The following is a 20541-nucleotide window of genomic DNA, read 5'->3' as shown; positions in this document are numbered from 1 at the left end:
CAGTTAAAGGGCAGGATGGCAGCGGATTGAAGTTGAGACAAAAAGAGATGAAAACCCACGAACGGCTTTGCCTTCATCATTTTCTGCCTTGATCTGGCTGCCGTGTAGCAGGAGTCTCTCATGTCATCGGATCTGAAAATGTAAAGCATCGTGTCTCGCATCCCATTGGCTCCTGAACCTCCTCTCCCCTGTGAACCTGTGCAGATCATTGGCCGCATGTTTGTTAATTAATTATTCTGAATCTCTTGACTTTTTTTTTTTAGGTGTATGAGGCTTGGAATTAGTTTCGCTGTCAGTCAGCCTGTCATCACATATTTATCCCGAATGAGCCTCAAAGTCTAGAACAACTGGCTAACTTCTCAAATATAGCCTGTCGAAGTTGTTTTTGTTGTAGTTTTTTTTTCCAGTTTTCACTGTTCTTATAGCTAGCCTGATGTTTTATAGTTGGCCATGGAAGTCCATCGTTAACTAATGACGTGAGCTTAAGGCATTTCAGTATCACTTAGCCGAATGACCATAAACCATTTCTCCGCACAATCCCAGATAAATAAGCCCTTTTTTTTTCATTGGCAGCTGCATTTCCTGGATTTTCCGTGCACGTTCCTTGAGTGAGGCCATCACAGCAGGGGAGCAGAGCTTGAACATCAGGGCCAAGTCCTCTGCTTTTTCTGAAGTATGTTTACCAGACAGGAACCATGTCTCTGTAGGATTGCATCAGGTCCTCTGTCTCTGTCTCTCTCAGGCATAATGTATGGGCCACATGAAAACAAAGGAAGCCAGTGGGGGGTGTCATGGCACTATACACGGCAGAGGCAGCTTTGATCTTCTCATGGACCAGAACTATGGATCAGTTTGAAACCTGAAATCAGTAGATGTGTGTCTACTCGCTCCGGTAGAGTAATCAGCATCTACGGTAGACCCAGCCAGGTTTTTGGGAGTCTCTTCTTCAAGGTGTGCAGTGGGAGGAAAGAGAGTGTTGTTTGGAATGTGTTTGTTAATGCTGTCAGCGGAACTTGGATTCGGCGCGGCAGCAGCGCTTCCGTACGCCTTGGCTGAAGCTGCCATGAAATGGATCACTGTCCATCTGCCAGCTAAGGATTATTCCTTACCTTCCTTTGCCTCGTCGAGTGGGTGGCCAGAATCGCTCACATAAAGAAGTGCATACATAAGTATGCCTACACCCTCTTGTTAATTTAAATGGACAAGGAAATGAGTTTACGTCACAGGACCAGAATGAAGGTGCTTGGCCCCGTAGGATGAGAAGGTGTGCTGTTGGCGAAATGAATCACATGATGTGGGTGTGTGAGCGTTCATGCTGAGTAGGCCAGAGTTTGGGGACACCCTTTGTGTCGTGTTGCGGTATGCAGAGGGAAGAGTAAGTCCGGGTCTCTTCGACATAAGTGAGCATTGATCATGCCGTTGAGAAGGCTGAAGACCCAAAGAAAACATAAAGCCGTTGATACAGTGACATGGGTCTTCATTTCACCTGAGAATTGTACTGTAATAATAATGATTATAATGATCATGAACTGCGATGGGCTGGCCCCCCATCCTGGGTTGTTCCCTGCCTCATGCCCATTGCTTCCGGGATGGGCTCCTGACCCCCCGCAACCCAGTAGGATAAACGGTTTGGAAAATGGATGGATGGGTCAAGAATTGACAGCATCTCCTCACCACCTTCTTCATTGCAGTTCATCCTGATCGGTCTCTTCTTTTCTCCTTGGCCCTCCTTTCTACAGCCTGCTGTGTTTTTGCCACTATATGCTGCTTCACTGTCTTCCCTTCATGCTGATGTCCTGCTGCCTTCGGGATTATGGCTGACAGCAGGTGTTTTTCTGCCCCCCCCCACCCCCAAAATAGAGCGCAGCCGCCGCCCCCAGCCCGGTGCTCGGGAACATCCCCCCGGGAGACGGCATGCCGGTGGGACCTGTTCCTCCAGGATTCTTCCAGGTACGGAGAGCTTCTGCCGAGACACCGCGGCCCCGAAGGTCCGCACGCACACGCCGACTCGCATATCCATGGGGCAGTGAGCAGTTCAGCTTCACTGAAAGGTTGTTGGTTCAAGTCCCTGGGTGATCTTTGAGCAAGGTGCTTAACCTGACTTCCTTCTGTGAAATGTCTAGCATTAGAATTGGATCCGGCATGATATTGGCTGTGTGTTCTGATTGGCACAAATAATTCATAGTAATAAAGAAATAATAATGCAGGGAGCCGCACATAAAAAGCAATCCTTGTGTACATACTGTGGTTTGACAAACAATGCATGCTGACGTGGACGTATTGCTGCTATCAGCATTACTGATATCATGCTCGAGACGCATTGTTATCATTACAGCACTCGCTGTTGCCTCTGCCTCATGGCGAAACCGTTTTGCTACAGGTGCTGTGAGTTAAAGTGGGAGGCGGCTGGTAAATTTCCTGTTTTGAGGGGCACTAATCCAGTCTGGGGATGGGTAATTGATTGTTCAGGGCTGGGAGGAGTGTCGACACCTTTCTTAGGTCATGTAATTGTATCTTGGCCTAATATGGGTGGTTCTTCCTGTCGATTGACCTGCCAGTAGGTTCAGTCAGGATTTGGTTACATCTTTACCCCTGCGAGGATTAGGAAAATGTTTTTTCTTCTCTTTTTTTGCAGTCCTTTGAACTTTCTAAGTGGGATTTTAGGCCTTCGTATTTATGCAAGCAATGATTTATTTTAATCCCGGGGGTGTTATGAAAGTGGAACATATTTTATGGAGCCATTACACTGACGTTTAAGTTTCGGTGTTCAGGTGAATCTCCTTTTCCCTGGCTGTAGATTCCTGCCTTTCGTGCAGAGTGACGTAGCCAGCGTGGATGAAGTGAAGGGAATATTACGGATCCACAGAGCAGCATTTTGTAGGGATGAAATATTAACAGGAAGCACTCTGTTTCTGCAGTGCCGTTACAGCTGCACTGCATTTCCGGCGATCGCTGCTTAATGGCCATGAAATATGAATGATGTCTGAGATCTGCAGCAGTCACACTTTCCTCTGTGAGGTCAAAGCTCTTTCCTGGCCCATGGTGGAGGCAGGATCATATATCATCTTCTTCTACAATAGACACCAAAGAACTGAGGATTGTTGTCATCCATCCATCCATCCATCCCTCCCTCCCTCCATCCGTTTAGACTTATTCGGTGCTCTGCCGTGGTGAAGCTGAGCATACGTGTGTGTTCTTCTGGTCCAAAATCATACATTTAAGGCAGCACTGCAGCCAGCCCTTCGTCTATGACTGTGTGTGTGAGTGTCCTCCAGTGGACTGACTTTCTAAGACGTTCTTTACACCTTCGAATTCCTAGGTGGCAGATCACCGAGTGCCTAGCGAAATTGGATAGACGCAGTAGAAAATTCCTTTAAAAAGGCTCCTAAGTGTATCATTTTAGATGCCCTGTTTGCTGACTTGATCCAGATTTAACATGAAGCGCCCATTATACTGAAGAGACTGTCAATGTTGCTTCCAGACTTGCCCGCACTGTGCTACAGCACAGCACACAGCGTGTGATCAATGGCTCAAGCCAGTAGGAGAAGCTAGTGAGTAGATCGGCGGTTAGCGGTCATTCCCAGGCCATGCCAGGGGAACAAAGCCCAGCCTGTACTGAAGCAGGAACTACGAGCACCGTGCGTCCGTCTCATTTGAATAAAACAACAGGAGGTTCCAGCTTTTGGAATGGATCAGGAGGAAATAAAAGGAAGGAGCAGCAGCCCGCCTGCCAGACAGCAGCGTGCAGCACTGCATGGGCTCCCAGCATGCACTCTGCTCTCACAGCCCTGTCACTGAGATGTCACTGATCACATCGCTGTGTGCTGGAATCCACTGGCTTAAAGGCAAAATGATGTGACCGCAGGCCAGCCACATGTCACCGGCTTTGTTCCGCAGCACAGAAAGCTACTGGAGATGTCTTAAAGTGCCCTTCTGGACAGCAAAACACTGAAGTAGGAAGATCGCAGGATTCCTGTGTTTCTGTATGTGAATGTGAATATTACACATTAAAGATGCAGGATATTACACATGTGGGTGGTCCATGTTGAGTCTCATACAAGGTGCAGCCTGGGTTTCCCCTGTCCAGAGATCCCTCTGCACACCCCTGAGCTGAAGGCTTGTATCTGTCCTTGGCTCCGCACAAGGTGACAGGCAAGGCGATGCGGCACAGGACCCAGGTGAAATAAACCAAAGCATGCAGTCTAGAAGTGATTGGCCAGCTGAAACATTCAGGTGTCTGATCCGCCGGCCAGAGTCCAGCCTGTGGAGGTTTCTGCTGATTTACTCTCTCATGTGAGGTGTGTGTGTGTGTGGTCCAGGTATGCCTTACCATGTGGGGACCAAATATCCCCACAACGTGGTGAATACCCATTTTTTATACCTTATGGGGACCAGCTTCCTACCAAAATCACCTGGGGCAGACTTGCTACCCCCCCCCCCCCCCCCCCCGCCATACAACCATAATTCCCTGCAGCAGCTGGGAGCCTCTTGCCTCCTCATTCCTTGCTCCTTCGTTGGCCCGGTGTAACACCCGCAGACATGTAATGGAGTCTCGTGTCTCTAGAGTGGACACAAGACCTTGAATTTCAAGAGGTTATGTGTGGAATAGTTTGCTATTTTGTTCTGTCTCGTGCTTTGCTAACAAGCTGCTCACTTTTTAATGTGTGTCTCGTGTGAGTCCTAGGCTGGGTCATGCATGCGCTGTCGTTCGGAGAATCGGGGAATTAGCAGCTGCTGCTAACCAGGTCACTTGTCCGTCCCTGAGTGTCATGTCAGGTGCTCTCTTTGAAACGAGGTTTGTGTTGAGTTTCTAAGCTTCGGGATGACGGTAAGTGATGTTTCTCCCACATGTCTTCAATTATATGAATGCAGTGACCTTGGAGAAGAGAACAAAGTGTGCGCAGCATGTAAACCTCCCAGGGCAATATGGACCCCTGACCATTAGCATCTCAATTTCCCTTGTGACAGAGGAATAAGAAGAGGGGCCTGACTGGCGATAAGGGCCTGTAACTGTCCTTGGGGTTTCTCCCCTTTTGAGCGGTCGCAGTGTACCCTGTCCAGTGGCTTAAGTCGGCAGCCAGTGCACAACGTTCTTCATCTGTCGACCAGCACACTGCTGGCTGTACTCACGCGGGGCTCCCTCAGACTTCGCTGCTCATGTACCGCTGCCTTAGAGGAGACCTTCATCTGCAGGACTTCGGGTGCCTTCTTTAGTCGTTAGCGTCCAGGTCCAACGTTCGGCTCACTGAAGGCCGAGTTTATCGGGGATAACCATGATGTCCACTGCTCCTATAAGACTCTGACGAAAAACTGATTTTCTTTGGGCAACGGCAGAGTTTATTAACGTTTCGTAAACCAAATCTTAACTGATAACAACTGGGAGCCCCTTTTCACTAATACATGGTCACATAACTAAGGACTGGCCAGGATGGGGTGAGTGGGGGTTACCCATGCATATTTTTGCATTGCGTCGATTTATACTGACATTTTATCGACGTACAGCTTCTGCAGACCCCCTGGGGGGGTCACAGACCACAGGCTTGGCTAAGGGATCGTCTCTGAACAAAGTTAGCAAAATAAGTGTAACAGTGCCCTCTATTGGCGTGTCTCGTACTGAGGTCCCTCACTGTTTACATCCAGGTTTAACAGCCTTAGGAGATGATGTTGATTAAAATAAGACTCCAGTTACCTTTCTGTGTATTAACTGCTTCGTGTGCTTTAGCCAAACTCCGTCCGTTTGTCTGTCTTGACCTGGTTTTGAGATAGAATCCCCACTGGAAGCTAGGAAGCACAGTGTAGTCGGCATTCCTTTATAATACAGTTATGTCTTCTTACGCTGTACTGCTGCAGGTTTTATCGTGAAAAACAGCAGGGGGATCAACAAAATAACAAACGTCTCATTCAAGATTTCAGGATATACTGAACTGGCTAAGATCTTGATGCATACGGACAGGTTTTTGTGCGTAACCTGTAAATGCCAAATCTCCAGGCTCGCTGAAGCGCTCCCTCTTCATCATAAAGTGAGCGGATTTGCACGTACTGCTGTGATTGTGTTCCGCTGATTGTACCTGTATGATATCAGGCAAATCAATTTCCTGTATCCATCTCACATGGCGCCACTATCTTAAAGCTCCTGTGTGTATTTTATGTTGTCCTTTTCTGGGTTTAGGGTTTCCATGGCCTTGTTGTGACATTAAATGCAAGATTTTGAAATTCATTGATTGAGTTTGTAATTGAAGCACTTCCTAATTGTTTCGCTCTCTCTTCCTGTCTCATCTCGTCAATTATTTTTTTCCTTGTTTCACTGGCTTATAACACTAACACCATGCATGTACTTAGGCTAAGCAATTTGCATATTTTTTGGTCAAAATCAAATTTTAATTCATATCCAAATTATCATATTAATAGACTATCATTGTTGATCAGTTGTACTTTGGGCTTTCTGTTTAATTGGTCGTTGTCAGTCATCAGTCTTAAGCGCGAGGAGAAGGATCTGGTCGGCGCCTTAAAAACATGAAACGATCTTCTCAAAGTAAACAAATGGTCTTGGTGTGGCAAGTGGCTTCACGTGACCCGCAAAAGTGTCTTAAATTACACGGGAAAATTATTAATGGTGGTTAATAATGCAAGGAAATCATGTTAATCAGAATATTCTAGAATATAGAAAATGGGTAAACATACAGGATGGAGGGATGGATGGATATACTATTACTAGTATTTCCTTAACTTCATTAAATGGCCAATAAAAATCTGTCTACATCCAGAGACCAATTATTAAAACAAGATTTTTTTTTCCTTCTTCGAAGGTTAAAGTATTATGTTCAGCTAGTTTGTAATGGTCTGGATTTGATATTGTGCTTGCCTGATTCTGAAAATTCAAAACTCTTTCAGATTCAGGCATAGCAGATTTAATAAACTGAAGAAGCCATAAAGCATTTTTACTGATATAAGACAGTGTGGGTGCAGAGGATGATAAGCGAAAGCCTTTTTTTTGCATGCGCTTCGTGACTGTAATCAACACCAGTGTTTCCCAGTCCGTTCCTCGGGGACCTACAGTCGGTCCATGTTTTTGCTCCCTCCAAACTCCCTACCAGACAGTCCACATTTTTGCTCCCTGTCTGTGGGTCCCCGAGGACCAGATTGGGAAACACTGATTTACGGAATTATTGACAGTTGAAAATGAAGCGCATTCGGTTATGTTTAAGAGCAGCATATGTGGTGGAGAGTGACTGAGTACCACCTAAGAAGGGATGCGAAAAGGTCTGCTAGTGCTGTGAGGTCTAGCGGACTGAGCCGTTTTGTTGTTTGTTTATTCGTTTATTCTCGATTTCCTAACGATTTTCTCTTTAGTATTTATGCTGTGTCAGTCATCACTGGTCACTTTTGTTATTGTTTTGTTTCCAAACAGCGGCACATGCATGCATTCCTATGTCTCTGGTGCAGTAAATGTGGCACAGATATGAAATGTCTCTGCACTGCTGTGTCGGTCTGATCTGAGATTTGTGAGCCTCTGCTCAGTGCCATTTCTGTCCTTCTCTTGTTCCACGCAGCATTTCCATCTACTGAAGACTCAGCCCCACCCCCTTTGTGTGTGCGTGTGCGTGTGTGTGCCAGTGTGTCTGCATGCTGCCAGTGGTCTATTTTAGGCCGGTCGACTGTTTGGAAGCTCAGAGACAGGAAGTTTCCAGAGGGAGAGAGAGGCAGCATGAGGTCTGGGGGTAGGGAGGGAAGGCAATGTGCTGATGTCGGTAGCGATAGGTGTACACACACACACACACACACATACACACACATACACACACAAACACACACACACAGGCGTAGCAGGCCTCCAGGTACATGACATAAACGTGACACACTCTTCAACAGTCAGGCGCTCTTTGTGCGTACAGTTTTTTTCTAACATGGCAGCATGTACATTCAAGAACCATGGAACATGACATTCACACAATAATGAGTCAGCAGAATCAGACGAGTAAAATCCACATATGACCTGTTTTCAGCACTGAGATTTCTGCTATAGATTGACCATTATCATTTTGCGAATGGTGGATGCATGAAATATGCACCAAACAAGCGATATACTAGCAGTAATATTAAAAAAAAAAAAACTCCAGTGGATTTCTTCCTCAAATATGCAAATGCCTTGTGCAAAGGCTACATAAGGCCTGTTAGATGTTGAAGTTGACAATTCAGTGATTGTAATTATTTTTTTTTGTTTGATCTGTATGCGTATTTTAGTATAGTCCAGTCATTTAAAACCTAATTTGATTAAATCTGAAAGCAAACCCTACTTTGCATAACGGATGTTCAGTGTCAGAGATGGGAAACTGTATGATTTCACTGACTTAGTAAAATTACAGTAATGTAATGGGTTTTACGCTTTAATGAGGTCTGTTTGGGTGCAGTTTGCACTTTTGATTAATGTTTGATTGTTTAATTAATCTGTTTGATTTAATTAAACAATTTGAATTATTAATAGTCTAGGGCAGCTTCATTCCCTTGAATTTTGTGCGACTCTTTTTTAACGAGACGGATATGCTTGTTTTTCTTCATCTTGAATACAGACTTTGTTTAACGTTTTTCACTCAACAGAACTGCAAACTGCGCTTTGTGATTAATGACTTGCTGCTGGAATGTGGTTTTATATGGCTCTCCGTTAAAAAGAAATAAAAATGCAAACACAAGTGCTAGTGATGGAATGGCTGTCAAGTTTGAGTCTTTAGTGTGGAAACAAAGATTCGGGTGGCGGACATTTGCTGCAGCGTCTGCTTCTTTATCTTGAAGCTAGAAAAACACAGTCGGTCCCTTAGAAGACTCACTTCTGTTATATTCCTGCGCAGCTTCTTGGGCTCTTCGTTCTCTTAAAGACTTTTATTTTGGAGACTTCCAAGGACTCACTCCTACGTGTCGTGGTTCCTTCTGAATGGTCACCCGGTGTCCTGAAGGATTCTCCAACCTGGATGGGATTATACACCAGTGCCCACTGCAGCCTGGAAAGTACCGGCTCTGCAACGAAGACAACGGTCTCTTCCGCTACCCAGTTAATCAATCGCTCAGTTGCGAGAGGAAGTGAAAGCATGGCATTAAAGTGCGTCAGTGGGACAGCTGCGGACTGACAGAGGTTGTTAAACTGAAATGCCTGAAAAACAAATGATACTCAAGCAAGAAATCCCAGGATAGGAGGGGATCATTTCACGCTGAGATACTGTTTAATGCCTCTTCTTACATCTCAGCTATATTCTTGAGGAAGCCAGGGGAGAACTTGAGAGAGGTCATGATGCCTTTCTCCTTGGCATGGCACCATTTTTTTTGTTCCCCTCCAATCAGATGTGTGAAATGGGAAAGTGGGCGGGCTCACATGTCTATCGGCCACGCCCCCCTGGCCTTGCCCTGATGTCACAGCCGGCACATGTTCCCCCAGCCAGTCCCCGTTCATTCTGGGCTTTAGCGAGACGTCTGGCCACGTGTGTGAGAGCACAGATGCGCTGCACACGGGCTCACTCCTGAACACACGTGTACACAGTACGCACAAAGATACGATTAAACATCTGCCGTGCCGGACTTCGCTCTCTTGTTTATTCCTGAAAGGCTGTGGGAAGACGGGGGGGCTCGTTTGTTATCTGGATGGCTTCTCGTGGCTTTTTCACCCAATCTGCACTTGGAAGTGCAGCTCTCTGCTTTAAGTGATGGAGTCTCCATGACTGAAAGGGAAGAAGGACCTGCGTTCAGCATTGTGTGTCACTGGTTTCTCTGATAAAGGAAGTCCTCCCTTCTAAATCAAAGCCACGGCAAGCAAGGCAGCGTCTCTTGTCTGAGAACCTGTGATCCCCGTCTGAATCATTAAAGTCTGCCCTGGAAAGGGTTCCTCAGGGGTGGCACAAAGAAAAAGTCCACTGTCAGGTTCTCTCTTTTGCTTGAAAGTCTGTGGTTCCCCGTTTGACGTGAGGGGAAGAGGCGGAAGTGTCCGTGCACCTGAAAGACAATCCTTTGGATGAATTCGAGCAGCCAGGGATAAACTGCAGGTCGACCTCTGTGTTTGTGTTGCACGGCTTGTCCTTTAATTAGGAGCTTTATGTTTCTTCTATGTTCTGAAGGCAGCAGAGTAGTAGAATAATTGGCCGTTGGCACTCAGTCATTTAGCTCTCTAGTTCCCACTCAGCATCCGTTCACCTTTTGATCCCACAGAGAGGAAATTCGTCTATAATGGCTGAAGATTTCGTAATAACTCCCGAATAAAGTGCTCCATTCACCAGATCTGATCCTAATCATCCTTTCAAAGCCTGCACTTTCGTACAAGAAATCAATATGAGAGATATTTGCAGGGAAATAAGTGGCTGCTGAGGGTGACAACACAGACAGCGAGAGGAGAGATCAGCCATTTTAACCGGGGGGATAATTGGCCTCCTGTCTCCTCGGGGAGCAGATCTGGATCCCAGAGGCTTAGCGGCTTCCACACGAGGCCAGCCCAGCCCATCGGGGTCTCCCAGCACCTGCCGGCATGTGTAACGTCTGGGTCTCCTTTTCTCTCCATAGGGCCCCCCCGGTCCACAGCCATCACCCCACGCACCGCCTCCACCTCACAACCCCAGCAACCCCATGATGGGCCCCCACGCGCAGGTAAAACGGGACCCAGAGAGCCCAGCATCTAGGGACCACCTGCCCTGGAGACAACGCCCCCCTCCCCCCCCCCCCCCCAACTACGGGTCAATGGAGCCAATTGTCCACAGATCTTCGTCAAGTGGCTTATCGCTGCTGCCGCATTTCTCACCCTCCCATCAACAGCTACCAGCTTCCATTATTTTATAGTTCCATGACTTAGCTTTTTCATTTCAGTGAAAGCGACTTGGTTTCCACACCTTGATGAAATTACTACAATAAGGTATAACCATAGTTTTCCTAGGACTTAAACTGGCAATCCTTAGATTTTCCCTGCGAAAAATAAGTCAATAAAATAGCCAGCAGGCTCTCTGCTTCCTTTTTTGTTTATAATGCACAGCGGCATATTCTTGGTACGTCGTAGTCGGCACGGTCCCCTGACCACATGGCCCAGGCTGCCTGCTCTTGGTTGCACTTGCATAGCATAGAATCAGTTATACAGTCAAAGTGCTGCAGCTCGTAGATTTCCCACTGTAGATTTCCCACTGTAGATTTCCCACTGTATGTAGCGGCGCAGTTGGGCTGCACTTACATAACATGTCATGATAACGCAGTGTGAAAATAACTGACGTGTTGTGTTTTTGCTGGAGAGTGAAGAAGGTGCTGTCTCTGGGATAGGCAGCAGAAGTCGGGCTGGGTGTGAAGATGGAAATGTGCTGTTTTTGAAAAGAAAAAAAAATTAGGCCGGTTAGGTGAAGCAGAGCGTGTGCTGGTGAGTTTCGAGACAGTACTCTGATGGCGGACGGTTCTTGCTCACGGGTGACTTTAGTACCTGGCCGTCACTCATATTGATCTCTGATATCCAGCTGAGAAATGCTAAGCTGCTGCTTTGCAGCAGTTTTCTGAGCTTTATTTGCTTCTTTAAAAGCAAGGACACTCTTTTCTGCACTCGTCCTGGATTTGTGTTCTTCCACACGCACTACCAGCTGGTTTCCTGGAACTATACCCCATAATAAACCAGGTGGAGAACATGTGTACCTTCATTCTTGTCTTTATAACTGTTTCTTCATGTGGACAATGACCTGCGAGCCTAGAAGTAAGAGGGTTTCTGTCTGGGTGGGACCTTGTTTCAAGGTCAATCCATGCATTTACTTTCATGTTGTGTATATTTAGGGGTTAGTTGTAGCGAAATGCTACTGATACAGGCACAGTGGTTGTACTGCCGTTCCAAGACCTCACCTGTTTCTCCCCCTTCAGTCATACCGTCATCTTCAGCAACCTCCAAATACTCACACGTTTCAGGTTTACAGCACAGAGACCTGTGGCTACACTGCAGTGTTCTCTGTTTTGCTCTAATTGTAAGAGAGTGCAATTCCTAGGTGTCGTGTTCTGTGGCACTGAGGGATTCTTTATGCACTCAGTGGCTGCGCTGCTCTAAAAGGGAAATTGCAAAAAGGCAGCCTCTGTGGTTTGGGGTTTTGCATTGTGGTCATACTTGTGGTGAATGACTGCCTCTTCTCTGCATCTGCGTCGGCGTGCCAGCGAGCTTCCTACCCAACGCTGACTTTCTCTCCCTGTTCTTTTGCTGTGTTTAAGAAGAAAAAAAAAATCCCCATTCAGCAGAGGATGCGAGAATCTCTCAGGTTACGCTGGACTTTTGTGTTCACTAGGTATTGATTCCAAGGCCTTGAATCACCCAGCATCCAGCGACAGCGGCGGATGCTGGTTCTGTAAAATGACTGAGCAAAATTAATGTGAAATTTGGCGAACAAACTGATCCAGTGTTAAAAATGTGTCTGCACTGAAAGTTTAATCGATGTGCAAAACGTTTCCAGATTGCATCAATTCTTCAAATGTGGAAAAACCGTGTGGTTAATAAACACCGTGCAGTGAATGATGTTTGTTTCAAAACATTCTGAGTGGGTTTTCATTTCTTAACTGCCTGAAAGTTTGTTTCTTTTCCTGGTTGCGATACAGTGATCGTCGGTTTTCATTTCCTTTTCCCTTTCTTAGAGGATAATGACCATGGGAGGGGAGTCTACTTCCATTGTCCTCGTTGACTTATCCATATTTTAATGTAGTTATTTATGTGTTGTTTTGTCTCAACAGCCATTTATGTCACCTCGTTACCCTGGCGGGCCAAGACCTCCCCTCAGAATACCCAATCAGGTATGGGCTCTTCTCTGTGCCCCGGGTGCTGCTGGGAAATGAAGTTTCCTATGGCCAGGAAGCATTGGGCTGACAATTTTATGTATATAATTTCATCTCTTGACAGGTAACTGTTTAGAATTCCATTAAAATCCGGAATACCAACACACCACAGTAATAGATTGCTGTTTATTGAATGGAATCTATTTAAAATATAAAACTTAGTTGTTTTAATATAAAGTTAATATAAATGCAAATTGCACCCAAATCTCATTTTTTTTTTTACGACTTTGGGTTGTGCATTCATGAAAATCAAGTCTTGTTCTTTGGTTTATTTCTGTATCACATGTTTTTTATTTTATTTTTTTACGAATGTGAAAGTTGAATGAAATGTCAGCTGTACCAGTGATGGTTGCCGTATAATTAATCCTGTTGGGATTTGTTAAGGGGCAGCCCTGCGATTGGCTGGGCTGGCCTCACACCTTCCGACTCGGGTTTGCGTGCGCTGCCTGTGTGTGGCTATCCTCCGGGAACTCTGCTTTCCTGCCACGGTGCAGAGACGTTCACTTAGCTTAATGGAGGTCTCCTGCCAGTGTGTGTCTGTGTCCACTGCTGCTCCTTCCAGTCATTCCCACACATAATGTCCTGAGCCTCGGGCTCAGTGTGACTCTGTGCTGAATAAGTAGCTTGCCGGATGGATGGATTGATGAATAGATGGAGGCATGGATGGATGAATTTGCTTCAGAAAATGTTTAATCTCTATTATTATCTGTGCTATGATCTGTAAACATGAATCGACCAGTGCGATTGCGGGTTCTTCCTCCTTAGTGTAAAGCAGGTCACCTTCCCAGCGTGCCTCAGTTCTCAGGGACTATGACATAATGCATAGATTTAAGTAAACAGCGTTTCCTCTGTGCAGGGTATGGGGGGAGTTCCAGGAAACCAGCCCTTACTGCCCAGTGGAATGGACCCTACAAGACAGCAAGGTCAGTAGCAGGCAGCTCAAAGCCTTCTCTGCTTTCCCTACATGTCCATTTACCGGGCTGCAGACCCAGGTCATACTACTGTGTCATGTTTTACCTTCCCTCTTATTGTGATAAGGGTTACAGTTAAAGAATTTGTAAGTGGGAAAAATGTGTTTTTAGGCAATATTTTAAATTCTACACTGGTGTGGATCAAAAACAGGGGTTTTTGAATGGCTTTTCATAGTTTTTTGTTATCTTTCAGATTTTTTGGGTGTCCTGTCATCAATTTTGTTATCTTTCAGGTCATCCAAATATGGGCGGAGCTATGCAGCGAATGACCCCTCCCAGGGGCATGGTACCTCTCGGTCCGCAGGTACTGCACCAACCAGTTCTTAATTCTGTCAGAAATACTCCCAGTTCTCTCTTTATGGAATTTATCTGCCAGCTGGGATCCTTTTTTGATCTTGCACCAGTCTTTGACTCTTTGCCTCAATCACGCTTGCTGTTGCAGAGCTACGGAGGAGGAATGAGACCACCCCTCAATGCTTTGGGGGGCCCGGGAATGCCTGGAATGAACATGTAAGTACACCCCCAACCTCCAGTTATGAAAATATGAAAAATGACCTTGCAGAGCTAAAGCCATTTGGCAATAGTGACTTTTATTGACGTATGTCTTGTCATGGACGCATGTGTTCTATTTGACAAAACACCAAGCTGAACATGCAGCCTGAAGAGATGCTGCCGTTGTAATAAATGTCTTCATTTTTCATAGATGATGGAAGGGTAGTGAGCAGGGACGCTATGCACCCCAGTGGTACTTACGGGGAAGCTACCGGACTGTCTAGATTTGATGCCTTAAAGAACCAGGCATAAGGTGGCTGTTAATGATGTCCATATTTTTGACTTTCCAAAGTTAAGGTTTTGTTCATCTTGTACCTATTACAAAATGTTCCTTACTACATTTTGGCAATTATTACTGTACAAACTTAGGTGAAGTACAATGTGGCATCTTCTGTCCCAGTAAAACACCATTGTTCCAAGATCTGCATCACGTCGTGTAAATTAAATATCCAATTTGACTGTCAGTTGCTTGACGAGGAGCTGCCTTTGAGTTCTTAATTGTTCTTGTGAGCATTTAGTTGAGTGCACACTCATATGAGCCATCCGGATAGCATAATTTATTTATTTGTTTATTTGTGTTATTTTTGTGAAAGAGCATTTTGATGGAGTGAATTTCAGTGGTGAAAGTAAATTACGTGTTAATGTGTTTCCATGGAGCCAGATCCTCAGAAACAAGTCTGTCTCACACACTCATCCTTTTGCACGCAGGCAGGAAAATGTCATTTCCTCGTTCTGTTATTCTCCCCTGCAAGTCAGTACTGTGACTCTGTTAATTGTGGAGGAGACGAGCATTTGGGACACATACAAACTGACACAAACGTCACTGAGATGGCAGATCTGAGCACGTCTGTGTCACCTGAGCGCTGACGGCCAAGCGACACGAAGTGGCGAGTCAGCGTGACATCACTGACTGTGTCTCTTCTCTCAGCCTATCAGAGTCTTTGTCTTCCTGAGGCCAAATGTCAGCAAAGGGGGAGGCAAAAAGCCTGAGACTGAAACAAAACACCCTTTGCAGATGTTGAACTAACAACCTTCTGTGTTCCTTAGGGGTCCCGGGGGCAGACCCTGGCCAAACCCCCCCAACAACAACTCTGTGAGTAACTCCTACAATTATACTTGGTTATGTCCTAAGATCATAAAGTGTTTGTCTCTCTCCCTTTTTTATTTCAAAAAGGAATTAATGCTCTTTTTCGCTTTTAATCTTTGTGTTTAACAAGTTATGCAAGTTATTTCTCTTGTATGAAAAGTTGTATTTGTTGCATCAATTCTGTTTATTTTATAATTACTCTTCATTGCTTTTCTGCCCCTGTAGTAAATGACTCCACACAGGGGTTTTCTGAAATGCAATAAATCTTCTCTGACTCATTCACTGTGTCTCTGTCATGCACTGTGACCCTATATGACCTTCAAAGGGGCAGCTTCTTTTCCTGCCACATACTGTAATTTTTATGTAAAACCACACCACGGGGGGGCGCCACACTTTTGTTTATACACTGCTTGATTGCCTGAGCTTTTACAATAGCAAATTATTCAGTAAAAATAAAGGCGGGAGAGAGACAGATCCACACTAACTGGTATTACTTTCTTATACATTTTTTTTTTAAATGCTTGCAAGATCTTAGCTCTTCTCCCCTCATGGCAGCTGTCTAAACGATTTTGATTATATCTGAACCCGTCAGCCGGTCCCTCTCTGTTCCTGCATGTTAGGGTGTGTGTGTGTGTGTGTGTGTGTGTGTGTGTGTGTGATAATTTGGTGTTTTCTCCTCTTCAGATCCCCCCCTACACCTCCGCATCTCCAGGAAGTTATGCGGTACGTGATATTCATTTTGCGGTGGCTTGTACCAGTTATGGGCTATATGTCCAGTTTATCCGGTAACTTCCAGGCCACCAGAGCTCCAGTTGCGCGCAGGCTAGCATAGTGTTCAAGATGGCTGCATTTAATGTTCACGCAGCCTAGCGGGCCCCAGGCATATCATAAAATGTAATATAAGAAAGAGCAAATGAAATTGTGCATCATAAACAGAAAATAAAGAGGTCGTGAAGGGAAGCAGACTGAAGCCATATTGTAGATTTGGTTCATTAATGTGGTGATTGCAGCTTAGAACGATATGAGGGTCATGATTTCAGCAGACTGACTCGGTTATCGGGGAGCCGTATCATTAAGAGAACGCATCCGTGCGCGCCATGTGCTTCCTTATTGCGTTGCCATGGTGACACGGGGGCTATTTAACACATATGAGTAAAGCAGCTGTGCAGTTACTGCAGGCACGAGGCTGTGCCATCAGCTGTCCATTGGCCCGGCTCCTCCTGCACATCAATTAGAGGTGCAAGCATAGTGGTGCAGCGTTATTTACTGAAACTGCTCTGCTGTGAGGCCTGCCCGGGAAGTCACAGTCCAGTCAGCAGGATGGTTTCTAATTCGATTTGGGATTCTGGGAGAGGTAACATGCTCTCTCGGCTTTGTGGGAAGATAGTGGACTACAGCGTTAAGCCAGAGACCTATGGACCCGTGTGCATGCAAATTCACTTCAGTCACAAGTGAATATTCGAATCCTCAGAATGGTTACAGTCAGAACACATAAGCAGTGGCACAATCATCACAATCCGAGCATTGGAAGCCATACTGTCATTTGAACCAAGCCAGTAAGATGGTTACTCAAAAAAAATAATATTGGCTGAAAAGCTCTCTACGTACAGTATGTTAAGATTGTGTTGGCCTGGTGTACTCAGAGCCCTAAGTGTAAATGCCGCTTGCGGTTCCTCCCACCAGGGTCCACCCGGAGGAGGCGGCCCACCCGGAACTCCCATAATGCCCAGCCCGGCAGGTACACTTCAGAATATAGCCCAGCAGTGTACGTGTGTGTGTTTGTGAGTGGAGAATGGGGCGTGTCTGTGAGGTGCCTTCCATTCCGCTAGCAGGTGTGTCATTCAGCTGCTGTGCCTCCGGAGTCTCTCTTTGATAATAATGGTGGTAATAATGTCTGCATTACAGTGCATCTGTCTGCTCATGCTGTTACATCGACGGCAGAATATCATGCTTTTGCAAATAGAACCGTCACTTCTTCGCAAACATTAATGCTGATAAGTACCATTCATGCATTTAGCTCTTTATTCATGTCTGCTTCTCTTTCAGACTCCACAAACTCTGGTGAAAACATGTACACTATGATCAATGCAGTGCCACCGGGATCAAACCGGTCAAACGTAAGAAGAGTCATCTTCTCACAATACATACCATATGCTGTAATACTCATCAGACGGGTCTGGAAAGAATTATAAAATTAACATGTAAAATTTACGTCGGTATATACATTTTTGTGTTACTCGATATTTTGTTTCCAAATTTTGTTGGAAATCTGATTGTATTTCACTGTTACATTTCTGATTCTGTGTGGAAAGGTGGTAAATCCCAATGAGATGTGTTGGGACTGTAGTTTCCGAACTATGCAGTGGCCTTTTGGTCACTTTGCGAATGTAAAATCACTTTCCCAGAATGTGACAGTGGTATAACTCTCTGGAGATCAATTAAAGTTCTCTGTTACTAGGGGGCAGTGGGATAATCCATTAGAGATGATATACTGCAGCCTTTTCTTGAGGAACAGTGGGCACTGAGGTGCAGTGCAGTGGTCATCTCTGGGGAAACGTACCAAATGTTCATGGCAAGTGAAATAATTATGTAATAGTTAGTGGGATGGACTGAGTTAAGTTGTTAGTTGATATCTTCGATAGTGAGGGTGGATTGTTTCTTAATTGATGATGATCTCTTTTAAAGAAGCAGATTGGCTACCTGCTGGGAAGAAGGATTTGAATTCCATGTTTGGATGTCTTTCCCAGCATGCTCAGCTTCTTGTATTGTCTGTGTTCCCCAGTTCCCAATGGGCCCCGGAGCAGACGGACCCATGGGGGGCATGGCCGGGATGGAGCCACACCACATGAATGGGTCACTAGGTATTATATAGGCATTATTTTTCATCCTTAGTGTCTTAGGATAATGCCCGCTTAAGTCCATAAATATTTAAAATTGTGTGATTCTTTATTGGGGACTGGTTTTATATTCTGGGTTGGTTGGTCATGATTCTACACATTCGTAAGTGTGACACAGAGTATGGATGTGCTGTTAACAGCTACTAAAAATTGCTTTGGTCTTCTGGAGGTGTCTTGCATACTTCATTTGTGGCACATGTCCATGTTTTCAAGAAAAGGCTTCTTTCTTACACTGGCAGCTTGGATTGGCCAGTGATGGGTTAAGAGCATGATTACAAGACCAAGAAGTGTAAAATGTGTTGCTAAATGTATATCAAAGAGGCAGCAGGTATGTACTGTAGTATGGTAGTATGCCAGTGATGGATCAGCGCTGTTGTACCCATTAAGCAAGACACTTAAACTCAATTGCTCCTGTAAATGGCCAGCAGTGTAATTGGGTTAAATTCTAATTCTCTCTGCTGTCAGCTAAGCAACATAATAATTAAATTACTATTATGCATTCATCCATTCATCCATCTTCCATACGCACTCATGCAGTACAGAGTCATAGTCAGTATGGAGCCTGTAGCAAGCAGACAAAGCTGACAAGTGGGGGAGACACGCTGCACAGGATGATTTACACGGAGAACATGTGGACTGCACAGAGAGCAGGACCGCGTTTCAGTCCCTGTCTTGAGGGGTGTGAGCTTCACAGTGCTACCTATTGAGTCGGCTGTGAGTGATCGGCTTTCCTGAATTCAGCGTCATTCCTGGAAAATATATTTTTACATTAGAAGATGTATCGTATGGGAGACTGTGGGATGATTGATACAAGAAGTGTATCAATATGCACATGCAAAGGCAGCCCTAGAGGCTTGGAAGTCATGAAGGTTTTATGTAACGTCTCTGAACGATTAATAATCAAAAGTATCCAGTGGTGGGGCAGCGCAGTGGCCAGCATTGCTGCCCCACAACAAGAAGGTCCTGGGTTCAGTCCCGGGCCCTTTCTTCGTGCAGTTCACACTCTCACACCGTGTTCACGTGGGATCCTGCCGAGGGCTCCGGTTTCCTCTGCAGGTCAAAAAGCACACAGGGGAGGTTAATTGGCGATTCTAAATTGGCCCTGTAACTGTGTGCGTGTGCGTGTGTGTGTGTGTGTGTGTGTGTGTGTGTGTGTGTGTGTGTGTGTGTGTGTGTGGGCGACTGTTCAGGGCTGGTTCCCACCTGCCCTGACCCCAGGATAGGCTCCGGTCCCCCCCAACCCCAGTTGGGATTCAGCAGATGCAATAATGGATGGATGGAAGTACCTGGTAGTAGAGTGATATTTTGCAATTTAAGTAAGCAGTAGTACTTCAATATTATTAAATGTATGAGAACGCATATAGTAGGTTCTAGTGAGAAGAGTTCCAGTTCATTATACTGCCGCCTAGTCCAACAGTCCAAGGACAGTGTCAGGTGTGGCTGGAGAGCAAGACCTGATGTTGCAGGGAAAACACCCCAGAGCAGTTCAAAGCTGCCCTCTTATGGACATTTATTGTCTTGCATAAACGTTTAGTCCTGTATTATTTACCGGGTATTTGACATTTGATCTGAAGCTGTTTTTGGTGTTGAATCCTAAATCCAGTATTAAAGTGGATCTATTTCTTTGTTATAGACACCGTATTAAGTTTAATATTGTGTTGTACTGTATTATATATTCAGTGCTATTTTTGGGTTATAAATATTGTAAAAATTGCAGTTCAGAATCTATTTTAAAATCAAATCCTGACTCTCTTTGCAAAATAAATGATTTGGAATGTTGAAAACGATCAGCCAGCCAAAGGAATAATCCCAATACTAGGATCAGTCTGATTAAGTTAGCGGGGCTCCCGGGAAAGCTCTGGTTATTCCTTAAAAAAGCTGTTGATTCTTGGTAAGTAGCTGCCGACTCGCACATCAGTTAAGGAGCGTGGATGTCCAGCCGGCCCAGCTTGGGAAAGATGCTTATTAAAAACATGTGCTGAATGAGTGTTACATTTACCGTCTCACTCTTTTCAGGTTCGGGTGACATGGACAGCATCTCCAAGGTAAGGACTACATCAGCTCACTGGGAGATCCTTCCCATTCTCTGCAGAAATATCCAGTTCCCGTCCAACTCCATTGTATGAGCGATATATACCATGCTCTTTGTGAAGCATGTGTGTTGGAATGCCACGACATCACCATCCATATCTAATACATGAAGGTTATGGCTGATCTTTGTAGA

General features: G+C 45.3%; 1 protein-coding gene across 2 annotated transcripts in view; it reads left to right on the top strand.

The window, feature by feature from the left end:
• The window catches only part of ssbp2b (single stranded DNA binding protein 2b), a 90580-nt gene that overhangs the window by 64246 nt on the left and 5793 nt on the right, over positions 1–20541 (top strand). The window contains exons 5-16 of one of the 2 annotated variants that reach the window (XM_049019266.1): positions 1861–1950; positions 10537–10620; positions 12709–12768; positions 13667–13733; positions 14015–14085; positions 14224–14291; positions 15381–15426; positions 16105–16143; positions 17104–17158; positions 17467–17537; positions 18203–18281; positions 20334–20362. In XM_049019266.1, the coding sequence (XP_048875223.1) occupies positions 1861–1950; positions 10537–10620; positions 12709–12768; positions 13667–13733; positions 14015–14085; positions 14224–14291; positions 15381–15426; positions 16105–16143; positions 17104–17158; positions 17467–17537; positions 18203–18281; positions 20334–20362 (759 nt within the window). The remainder of the gene's footprint in view (positions 1–1860; positions 1951–10536; positions 10621–12708; positions 12769–13666; positions 13734–14014; positions 14086–14223; positions 14292–15380; positions 15427–16104; positions 16144–17103; positions 17159–17466; positions 17538–18202; positions 18282–20333; positions 20363–20541) is intronic. The other variant, XM_049019267.1, reaches the window with a different exon arrangement.

Source organism: Brienomyrus brachyistius, chromosome 7 (assembly GCF_023856365.1).
Source record: "Brienomyrus brachyistius isolate T26 chromosome 7, BBRACH_0.4, whole genome shotgun sequence".
Taxonomy (NCBI): Eukaryota; Metazoa; Chordata; class Actinopteri; order Osteoglossiformes; family Mormyridae; genus Brienomyrus; species Brienomyrus brachyistius.
Note: the sequence above shows the minus strand (reverse complement) of the source record. Positions and strands in the feature narration are given on the sequence as shown.